General features: G+C 40.8%; 2 protein-coding genes across 3 annotated transcripts in view; both read right to left on the reverse strand.

Moving 5' to 3' along the window:
* The window catches only part of RABGAP1L (RAB GTPase activating protein 1 like), a 237,701-nt gene that overhangs the window by 115,468 nt on the left and 109,844 nt on the right, over positions 1-12,389 (reverse strand). The gene's annotated exons all lie outside the window — the stretch shown is intronic.
* On the reverse strand, positions 2,335-4,933 carry GPR52 (G protein-coupled receptor 52). The gene has a single exon (XM_075833059.1). The coding sequence runs from the start codon at positions 4,662-4,664 to the stop codon at positions 3,573-3,575; it is 1,092 nt and encodes a 363-aa protein (XP_075689174.1). The 5' UTR covers positions 4,665-4,933; the 3' UTR covers positions 2,335-3,572.

Consider the following 12,389-nt stretch of genomic DNA (forward strand, 5'->3'; position numbering starts at 1 on the left):
GATAATGTACAAGTAAACAAATACCAGAGCCCCATCCCGAAAAAAATCAAAGCTCAGGGGAAAAAGTCCACTGCTGTACTGGTCTTCTTCATGTATTCCTCCTGGAGAACATCATGAATAAAGTCACTGAGGCTATCCTCCAGCTATAATTGTTGGATGCATTACGGACTTTTTTATTCTATTACTGGCTACATGGACTGGACAGTTGTGTACTAAAGAGATGCAGAAAATACCACGTCTCAAAATAATATAACAAAAAATGTATAATGTCATTTTTGGGTTGTGTTTTTTTGGGGTTCATTTATTCGATGCTACATGTATTTATATTGTTTTCTGAGATTTCATTCACTGAATATTCTTTCTCAGGCTATATTGAGTTACCTTCTTATAGTTCGTGAATTTCATCTCCTGCTTCTCAAAATAGCCATTACTATGAGGAATGATTAATAGGTTTGTGGGAATCTGGATGGAGCACGAAGGCTGCTTGTTTTATTTTAGTCATTTCCAGTGAATATAGAGTATTATTTATAGTAGAAGATCGCTATTTATAGGCCGGATTATACAGTGTAGACTTTAGAGTGGACATAGTATGGGGTGATGTACCACAAGCTCTCGTATAAGGATGTACTTACTTGGAGAGGTTTTGTAAAAAATGTTGTTGTTTTATTTAGTTATGATTTTTGTAATTGCCGCAAAACCGCAAGATTTTTGTAAAAATCACTGAAGTCTAACAACGATTAAAAAAATTAATAAATCACTAAACCATTGCGAAAAACAAAAACAAAAAACCTTACATATCACCAGTCACGTCAGACACACTCTTTGAATACACAGGTCTCATGTATCAGTATTGCTGTCAAAACTGTCCATGTTGCCCATAGCATCCAATCACAGAGCAGTTTTTTGGGGGCTTTTCCACAGCAAATTAAGAAATTTGAGCTTTGATTGGTTGGGAATATCTTAGGTACTGTTCACACTTGCACTACACTGCATTCAGCGCTATTCTTGCCGTCAAAATGACGAAACCTCAACGAAACCTCGGCAGACCTCATTATCAAGTTAATGTGGTATGTCAGTCGCCGTTCAGAACCATTGCGCAACAGGTCATAGCTTCTGCTCAGTGTGAACAGAGCCCAACCTAGTAATGGATGGTGACGCAAAGACTAAAACTGGCCGTAGACAGAGAGATATACCCGAATCCCACCAGATTCCAATCATTTATTGATTGGAACACTTATTAGCAAAGAGGAATACAATATATGAAAGGTGGGAACTATTTTCTACGTGGAAAATCACTCCCACCGTTTCAAATGTCATCTCTGTACATAGCTGCACCTGACGGTAAAATGACTTGTCCCGAGTTTCTGATGTTCGGATTTGCGGCCCCCGCAACGATCTGTGTAAATCACAGTCGTGTGCACGGGGCCAAAGAAAAGAACAGGTCTGCAATTTATCCGCTAAAAATTGCGGCCGCACAAATGCGGTCGTGTGCATGAGGCCTAAATATACAATTTTACTACTGTATGCAGTGATCCATCAGAATGAAATAAGCAACTATATTGTGCTCTTTTAGGTGTTCTACAACCAAGGTGTTAGGCTGGTTTGACATCGCGCATTTTTCTTGCATTATCAAATGCTGCCAAAAGCAACGTGTTTGGAAAAATGCAGATAACAATTTGAACAACAAAACTAGATTACATTTAAAAAATATATTTTTTGGATGCGTTTCTTTTGGCAGCGATTGAGAATGCAACAAAAACGCAGAATGTGAACACAGCCTCGGTGCTGAGGACAGGTGTGATCATTGATCAAGTACACGGTTGAACAGAAGGTCGCCACCAATTAGGAGACAATATGGTCCAACCGGAATCTAGTGCTTGTCCAGAATTTGCAGAACCGGTTAAAAACATAAATCTATAAGATACTACAAGCTGAACTATTATGAGCAGCTACAGAATCACAGATCTAGTTTACCCACCCCCACCCAATAATATGATTTCTGGAAACTAATAAAACATTTGACAGCTATCGGTCAGAGGCATAAACACGTAGACGAATTGAAAGGATATAATGTGACCTCGCCGCATACTCAGATCTTGGCTCCTGTCGTGCTTATCACTTCCAGTCTTAGCACTGCCTTACACTTCTTAATGCTGTGACACACGCAAGGAGATCATTTGAGAAAACCTTCCAGGAACCTTAATGTTCAATATATCTTTTGGCTCCTCTCGATCTCATGAAATCAGTCAATGCTATCACAGGAACATATATATATATATATATATATATATATATAAAATGATGCATCGGATAAAAATCACAAAAAATTAGTCATATTATTGTACTTTTTTTTATTATTAAATATATAATGTGTACAGTGAAACTGCACAAGGAACGGTCAAAAACAGCAGCGAGCTGGATGAACTATAGAGTAATGACGGAATTAATGTATACCAGGAACATAGTCCATTGAGCAGATTCTATTTTTTGCATGGGTGGCGAAATCACCAATTGTTCTGGGGGAAAAAAAAAAAAAGGTCACTGCTTCTAATTTTGGAAGGAGCCACTGCCTTGGTCTGACAAAAGGCTCAATAACGTCTGGGTGACCAGAACTGCAAAACCCTCTGCTTGGAAACCAAAGCCATGTCTATCGTAAGACTGATCAATAAATACACAAAGCATATATGGTTACTTACATATATGACATGAATTAAATTACCGCCACTTCTTGTAGGTAAATCAGAGACGTTTCTTGTCTACACAAAGGCTAAGATATCTAATTCGGAGATATAATTTATACCCATCAACTATAAATAAAAAACATTCATAGCAGCTTCAGTTACGAGTTGTCATAATATAGATTAGAAGAAAAGGCAGCTGGCGTCTCGAGGATGGTGGGAACACACATACCATCACGAAACACTTCATTGTCACCTGCAAATTGCACAGGCATTTGTAAACTCTCTAACCATTCAGTCAGTGACAGTGGCATAACGCCCACTCGTCGTCTTACACTGAACTGGTATAATAATAATAATACGCATCAATAAAATTTAACCTAAAAAAACAAAAAAGACTGATACAGTAATTTGGTCACCTTCAGGTTATGTAATAGTTTATCACTGACTGCGGTTACGTAGCAGTACTGTATTTAGTAACACGAGCCTTGTACAGTAATCTTTTTATTCTCCCAGCAAGGCAATGAAGACATTATATTGTGAGAGTGAAAAAGAAGAAGTGACCTTTTGTGCGATATCTGATATTTCGTCAGAATATCCGCATTAATTAGCTAATCTGAACCAAACGGACACCTTTTTTCTTTGATACTCTGCTCCCCTCCCGCAATAGCATGACTCATTTTTGAAAGAAGTGCACAGAATTGTGTGCTTTTTGCATGTCTGATTGGATCAGAGTTTAATGGTTCACATTTCCAATGCAAATCAAAAAAACTCAAACAATATAGCCAAAATCAGGTGCTAAAATAATTTTGCTTTGTAGACTTTTCTGAGAAAGCAGCATCCGGGGGCCTGGTTCAGGTGTGCTCCTAGCTAATGATTGTCACTAGAATAACTTTAGATAGAACATGAGTTAGCACGTTTTCGGGGTTTAGGTTCCCGGTCGTTCTTGTCTTTAGAACACATACAGGGTGAACATATAGTTTCTGACAGCCTCCGAAGACCGAGGCGGAAAACACTGTTGGACAAGCTGTAGATGACACAGTTACAGAAACTATTGCTTATGGCCAACCAAGTGGTTAGAAAAGACAAGGCGGGGTTCTCTAGTGCCCGCCAACTCTCCAATAAAAAGTATATGATGTACGGGAGCCATAGCATATAGAAAACGCTGGTTATCCGGAACAAGACCATCGCATAGCGCCGGTCAGGGCTGTGAGCAGGCCCACCTTCTCCAGCTGACTCAGCTTCATGACTCGGGAAGCGAGCACGGCGGTCGCTCATTTCTTTGGTGTGCTGCCGACAAATGCGAAAGATGTGAAAGTATGTAAAACATATAACCAGTGCTGCAGGTGCATAGAGTAGGCACACAATGAAGCCGGTGAAGTAGGCACTGGTATGCCAAGAAATGGCACACCACTCAAAGATGTCCCCATGGTAGCCAGGCTTACCCCAACCAAAAAAAGATGGCAAGAAGATCAAACATGAATAAATCCAGATAAGGACGATACAGAGGCGAAGTCTACATGGCGTTACCAGCTGGTTGTAGGAAAGGGGCTTGGTGATGGCCAGGTATCGATCCACACTGATGAATGCTAAACAAGCCATGGAGACGCTTTTTAGCACAGAAATTATATAGCCAAATACTTGACACGTCAAAGATTCATGGATTCCTGTGGAGTAGTGAAGAAGGGATAATGTGGGAACCAAGCAACTGACTCCCACGAGCAAGTCTGCATATGCCATAGTCTGGATAAAATAACTCGTCGTGTAATGGTGCAGTAACGGGGCACAATGAAAGACAAAAATGACGGTTAGGTTCCCAGTGATTATTAAGAAAGTTAGCAGCACAATTATGGTGGTTTCGAGTATGCATATGTCCACTGAATTATATTGTCCAAAACCCAGTGGACAAAGGTGGTGCTCAGATGAGTTCAGGAAGAATCCACTTGTATTCAATGTCCTCCAATCAAGCAGTTGTGACTGGTTCATGGTTTGTAACGTTGGTCAGCAGGTATAAAATTCTTAAGCGTGGTGGCAAAATGCTGGCCAGGCAAGCCAGTCTTACAGCTAGGTAAGAGACCCTCCACTTCTGAGCCTCAGGACTTCTTTCGACAACCTCTTCCATCAGTGAGACCGCGTTCCAAAGTCACTCATGCCCAATCCATAAAATTTGCGGTTACTCCCGGAGCTCGCTCACCTTCGCTTCTCCATGGTAGTAGTCGAGAGAAATAACACAACATCCAAAAGAGTCAAATTTAATAAGTGAAAGGTTGCTGCTGCTCTCTCAAATAGTCTTCTGGAATCCATTCTTCGCAAGTACAATGAAAGGCTGCTAAAGAGGAGAGATCCTGTATCATTGGTGAAGGAAACTAAAAATAAAGAGAAAAATATAAAATAAAACAGATAGTGGAAGAGCCGATAAGAAAAGCCTAATAAAAAAAATAATAAACCATTTCCATGAATCATGTTCCTTTTTATACTAAGAGAGCAAGGAGGTGGGGTAAAGGGTGGCCAGTGTATTCTCCTGAGATAGTTTATCTTTAGACTCGAAAATTTGAATAAGAGGGAGGGGAAGTCAAGAGGCATCTTAAAATATCTCAACATCTCCGTCCAAAGTAGCTATAGAAGACCCACTGCACCGAAAATCTGACCGTACTCTCTCAAATCATCATATTAAGCAGTCAAACCTGACATTCTGCATGCCCTTTGTATGTTATGCTTTATACCACCGGTTAATTATTACTTGTAGCCAAGGGTGGCAAATTATTTGCACTATGTATTTGCTTGACAACCTGTGTGACCTAATTTGCAACACACAGGGAACAGTAGCTCTCAATGCAATCTTAGTGCATATAAAACCTCAGGAGCACACCCATTTCCTATACATTACATCTCGGCAGAGCTCCACGCAAAGATGGAAAACCGACATCTTGAAATAGTCTTCCACATCGCACGCAGCCATAATGCACTTGAATTATTTAAGAGTAAAACTTTTAATAAACTCGTATAAAACTTAACATCACAGTCGCAGTATCTGCGCTGGTAGTAAATCGCCTTTACTCTTTTAGATCAATTGCATCAGAGAGTATCAATTCACCTCTCCAAACAAAGACGTCAATGGGACGGAATCGTAAATTAGTGCTGAAAGAGTTAAAAAAAAAAAAAAAAGAAGGGACTGATGCTGCATTTCGTATAAGATACGTGTATATAAAGGGCACCAGAAACAAACGCATCCTCACTTAGGGCAGTCATTTCTACGTAAAAGGATAACCAAGGTCATATTGTCCTCCTCAATTTGCGGGTTGAAGTTAGCTTGAGGTTTGTTCAGCCCACCTCTATTGTCAGTCCTTTTCTAAATAGATGCAAACTGTCAGTGTCGGAGGAGAAGTGCCAGGGAGGTGGGAGGCAGCAGCGGAGATACCATCTAAAGGAATGCCTGCCACAGCTACACAGCAGTTTCCACACAAAAAAAAACCAATTTCCTCATCATTACTCAAGTTGCGATAAGAGAGTTGTTCATCCTCCATTCTTTTCCCTTGTTACAAATTAGCCAAAAGGACCTGCTGTCTCTTCTCCCACCCTGTGCCCTCCTTTAGTGCACATCATCAAACTAAGAAGCTGTGCCCCCCCGTGCCACCACCGCTTTCCTCCTTTATCACAATAAAGAAATAGATAAAGCTTCTCACCTAGGCATTTTGCAGTCAGCTTGGCACTGAGGTCCAGTTAAAGAGATGCTGTTTGCGCGGAGGTTGTCGCTATTTCTCACATTCTCGTTCTCCCTTTTCGCTCTCACTCTTGTATTATTACTGCTTGCACCTGAGCCCCCTGCTCCTCCTCCTCTTTCTTTTTCCTCCTCCTCTCTTTTTCCCTCCCATCATCTCTCCACCACCCCCCTCTTCCCAGCAAAAGCTGATGCAGGAGAGCAGAACGTCGGAAAGGTGACACTGTCTTTCTGCCCCAGCCAATGGCTAGTGCCGGTTAGATTTGTCACTAGGTAACAGTTGCCAAGACACAAACACATACGGTCTAAATGCCACAAAGTGTCATCAAACATTACAAACTAATGAAAATCAGGAATTTTTGGTTTCTGCCACTGATGCATCACTGATCTCAGCACTCCGGGAGGTAGGATGCCATCTGCAAGCTCGTAAATGCAGCATTTGCAAAATGAAAATGGGACGGCAATAAAAAAAAGCAACAAAATAAATAGCCCGTACGGGATTTTGTGCTGCGATGATACTGGGACTTGCGTAGTGTCTGGATAATGTGTACACCGTTCAAACAAAGACACAGAATACAACTACACTACAAACACTAGCTGGAGCCAGTTAGCAGTAACGTGAACCATGCTGTCACGGAAATATTAATTATTAATTCAAATAAAATAGCGGAGCTATAAACACAGCAAAAAAAAAAACGAACGATTATTTACAGTCAGTCAATGAGAAACGTCCAGGAAATGTCATGCATAAAATATAATGGGTTCTTTCAAGGCGGCTGAAGACTTTTTAATAAGGATCTAGAATTGTCAGGTGAAGTGGCCCTACACTCAAAAATGTGGTCACAATCAACCAAATATTTCAATATTCATTATTGCTAGATGGTCTGAAAACTCTGGGGGAGATTTATCAAAAGTGGTGCAAAGGAAAAGTGGAGCAGTTGCCCATAGCAACCAAACAGATCTCATTTTTCCAGAGACTTTTTTTGAAAATGAAAGATGCAATCGGATAGGTTGCTATGGGCAACTCCTTCACTTTTCCTTTGCATCAGTTTTGGTAAATCTCCCCCACTATACATGCAGATTATTAGCTGCTCATTACTTGATAATAATTTCTTTCAACTTTATCTGTGTCTTGAAGATGCAGATACAGTTTAAACTGGGGGAAAAAAAAAAAAAAAAGCGAAATGTGCAAGATGTCGGTTAATTGGGTTGAATTTCGGTTTCGGTTGTTTTTTTTTTTAAATTACTTGCCCAGCCCTAATTCTCACTGTGCCTTTTTGTTGCATTTTTAACATGCGTCATTTTGTTTTGGTAGACAAACTCCCATTTTAACAACCAAAACCAAAAAAGAATTATAAAAACGCAACGTACCATGTGAACTAAGCATTAAGGCGGCCATAAAGGTTATAACCCATGTTCAGTACAATCATTGAGACAAAACAAACGCCTCTGTTTCGAATTTCAAAAATGTATCGCGTGTGCCTATAAAGTGACAATTATTATCAAGTAATGAGCAGCTAATAATGCCCCCATAACTGCCCACCACAAAGTTAAATGCCCCCAAAGCTGCCCCCACAAAGTATAATGCCCCCAAACAGTATAATGCCCCTTTAACTGACTTTCACACAGTATAATGTCCGCATAACTTCCCTCCATACAGTATAATGTCCCCATAACTTCCCTCCATACCGTATAATGCCCCCTTAACTGCCCCCCACACCGTATGATGCCCCAAAAGCTGCCCCCACACTGTATAATGCCCCTAAAGCTGCCCTCGCACAGTATAATGCCCCCATAGCTGTCCCCACAGACCCAAAAGGGCCTGATAAAAATAAAAAATTGACATACTCCCCTAACCTTGTTCCAACGACGAGTGGAGGAGATCCCTCTGCTCCTCCGGTCTGTGCAACTCAGCGCAGACAGGTGCGGTGACGTCACTGCCTCGTGTCCGGCAATACATAGTGAATGATAGAGTAGAGACCTTACGGTCCCCTGCTCCACCATTTCTTTCAACTTTATTTGTGTCCTTAAGATGCAGATACAGTTTAAACTGGGGGGGAAACAAATTAAAAGAAAACGAAATGCTCCACCATTTCTTTCAACTTTATCTGTGTCCTGAAGTTTATACTGTGTGAAGGGCAGTTATGGGGGAATTATACTGTGGCGGCAGCTATGGGGGTATTATACTGTGGGGGGCAGCTATGGGGCATTATACTGTGTGGAGGCAGCTATGTGGGCATTATAATGTGTGGGGAGTACTATGTAGGCAATATACTGTGTAAGGGCAGTGTCAGGGGGTATATTATATACAGTAGTATACAGCAGGAATAAAATCTGCACAGAATTAAGGGTATGTTCCAATGTAGTAATGTCCACATACAGCCAGAATCTGACTCACTTGCGGTGGCCAATGGCGTGTGGACATTAGCCACCGCATGTGGATGTGGTTTCGGCAACTACATGGTACCGTACCCTTAAGAGCATATAAAATCTTCCACATTTTCTATCTGATCCAGAAAATGTCCAGATTTTACTGTATTGTGAGTGGTGAAATACACGGCAAATTCTGCAGTAAAATCCTAAAATAAATCCGGATGTTTTACCGTAGATTTCTATCTTCACTGTGGAAAAAGTATGTGAACTAGGGCTCTGATTACACTTGGTTTACATTGTTTTTTGATGGTCAGAATAGTGTAGAATGCCATGTTATCCAGTAAAAGAAAATGGATACATGACAGAAACCACCATATGTCCATGGTGGTAAATAAAACCCACCATAACTGATTCCATCAAATTTGCCGTGGAGCTTGTGAAACCAGAAGCCATCATTGTGATAACATTCGGATCCCCGGAGAGTAAATGGAATATAATCCCCCAAAACAGGGAGTTCCCAATGTGCATGCGCCGACTCACTGCTGTACTGCGCAAAAGCACCATTAGACGGAGGGTGACGCAGGAGGTGTCATCCACATCAATCAAGGACAGATGAGTTGGGGTAGCGCTGAATCCAAGCGACACTTTGGAGATCAATTTACATTCGGCAGACACTTTGAGCCTAATTTGAATAAGGCGCGGGTCATTTTAAAATGTAGTTTTCTAATGTATGCTGTGCTACTGAGGACAAACAGGTATACGTTTAGAAAGGTCTTCACATGACCTAGAGAAAGGTAAGATCTCTTTAGATTGGGTCAAGTCTGACGACAGCTTCCATTTAACTGCAGAAATAACAAAAACATTATGGTTTTTTTAAAGAAAAATAAAAAAAAGACAGTTAGGAAAAAACAAAAGCTGCATTTCTGTTATTTTACCTTCATTTCTGTAGACTAAGATATTGGATAAAAAAAAACAAAAAAAAAACACACACACACACGAACAAAATTTATTTCAAATGCTCAAGATTTCATTTCACTTTCTAGAATTTTGCCAGAGGCAAAAATTTAATGCTATACATTTATTCATGATATTCACACAAAGCAACAAGATGAAAAGAAGGGGGGATCGGAAAAAAAAAGTGCCAATATCTGCCGTGCCGAGAACAACAAAGAAAACAAACAGGTGGGGATGAACATGCCATTCATCAACATAAAAGAGAAGGCAAGAACAAGTGCGACACCCACAGCCAAAGAACAGCGCCTGGATACAACAGTCATGTGCGGATTCAGCTAGGAAACCAGTCCCAGATGCACACACATGTTAACATACATAGAAAATAATGACATTCAGGCTGAAAATCGTATATTTACTTAGCCCCGAATGTGGGAAAAATGGGTCTGCAGCTTTTTATCCAAACGTAGTCACCGTATTTACAAAAAATACTGCCACTTTTCCGCTTAGAAAAATGGCGGGGAGATATTACAGCTAAGACCATTTTTTTGGGGAAGGAAACCAGTTGGATCTCAAGAGCTGTGTTGTGTTGATGAATTAATGCACCAATATTGGAATATTGTGTAGGTAAATATCCTTAAACATATGGGTTTTCCCCCTTTTTTCTACTTATTTTTCTTTCCTTATACAGAATATTGGGGAGAAAATGCAGAGGCGCCAATATAGTATCTTAAAAGTAGTATAATCTTTGAAAAAGAGCTGCTTAAAGGGGTTGTCCCTTCAGGGAGTTTTATGACATATCCACAGGATATGTCATAAATGTCAGATAGATGAAGGTCCCACCTCTTAGACCCGCACCTATCTCTAGAACGGGGTCCCCTAAACCGCGTTCTACCTCTCTGTGCTCCGGCTGGCTCGTGTGATTTTCAATCATGAAGAAGAAAACCGAGTAGCTCGCTGAGCTACGCTGTTTCCGTAAGTCCCATAGACTTAGTTTCCGGTTAGTTCTCTATTGAATCCATTATAGTGCAAAAAGATCATTGTGCGGAGTGTCTCATAAGGTGGCCATACACTGTACATGCTCGTTCAGCTATTCCTTCCTTCCCCATCATCATACACTTGCACGCTCGACCGAGGGGAATGAGCTACAGCCAGAAACCTCTAGCGGCGACTTATCTCCCAAAGAAATCAAAGAGCCAATCCTTCTTTCCCCCTGACATCTGCCGTCATGAGTCGGGACATCCCCATACACATTAGATGATCGGCGGACTCTGCTGACATTCATCTACTGTGTAAGGCCAGGATCAGACAAAACAGAAATATCTTCACATTTACTGCCTTTATATGCTGCATTGAGTCCGTCAAGGCCACCACTGTTCCAGGTGGGACACAAGACTCGAACTTATTTATTTATTTTTTATATTTTTTTGTAAAATTCCTTTATTTCTACATTCAATGGTTTGATAGAACTGCTTGATAATCGGGAATCTCACACGTCCAGTGGATAAGTTAAGATAAACCAAATAAAAGTCATCTAATTAGAATATTTTATTTTGTGGAAAATCATTGACGAGTTTTTTTTCGTCTTCCTGGAAGAAATGAAACCTTAGAAGTAATTTTTTTTTCACTACGCTATGCTGATAATCTGGAAAGTTCGACAATCTGGCACCTGTCACGTCACATTGATGTTCGTAAAAATGTTATACCAGCAGAAATGGTAGACTAATGTAATTTTACTGTACATTCCTGTGCAAATTTATTTATATAGTATTTACTATAAGGGTATGTTCACACGATGAGAGGCATTTACGTGTGAAAAGACAGACTGTTAACAGCTGCCTCGTTTCACACGTAAATGCTCCTCCTCGCATTTTGCGAGCCGTCTGAGACGCTCGTAAATCTTGAGCTGTGCTTCATTGACTTCAATGAAGAACGGCTCAAATTACGTGGCAAAGAAGTGCCCTGCACTTCTTTTCCGAGGCAGTCCATTTACGCGTCGTCGTTTGACAGCTGTCAAACGACGACGCGTAAATTACAGGTCGTCTCCACAGTACGTCGGCAAACCCATTCAAATGAATGGGCAGATGTTTGCCGACGTATTGTAGCCCTATTTTCAGACGTAAAACGAGGCATAATACACCTCGTTTACGCTTGAAAATAGGTCGTGTGAACCCAGCCTAAAAGACTTTTGTACTTTAAAAACATGTATCGATATAGCAGAATTGTAGACCCTCTCTGCGAAAAAAAACCACAAGTAAAAGGTTTCTTTGGAACAACACAAAAGAATGGGAGTCAAAGGAGAAATGTGTATCTCGCCTTTGTCTCTGAGACGTTTCATCTTCTGAAACGGTGACGATATCATGGTAAGGTCTTGACACAAGTGCATATCGGCTCAAAAAGCTGTATAAAATTCTCTGACAAAGATTCAATGTGACCTGGTACATTGTTACACAACTAAAGCACGGCAAGGTAGCAGGTTTCCTGCTTGGGGGAAGCCATGCACCCCACAAAATGAGGCTCATAGCATGTGCTTGGTGTGTCCCCCCCCCCCCCGAGAAGATATAGAGGATTTTCTTAAACCACCATAAATGCCATGAAAATAAAGAGAATATGGACTGTGAAATGTCAGTATATGCTTGTAAGGTGTGACATAAGACAGGAGATAGATG

The sequence above is a fragment of the Rhinoderma darwinii genome, chromosome 7 (genome assembly GCF_050947455.1).
Source record: "Rhinoderma darwinii isolate aRhiDar2 chromosome 7, aRhiDar2.hap1, whole genome shotgun sequence".
NCBI lineage: Eukaryota > Metazoa > Chordata > Amphibia > Anura > Rhinodermatidae > Rhinoderma > Rhinoderma darwinii.

Coding starts and splice junctions, on each gene's coding strand:
- GPR52 (XM_075833059.1), bottom strand. CDS start 4,664: ATGAACCAGTCACAACTGCTTGATTGGAGGACATTGAATACAAGTGGA.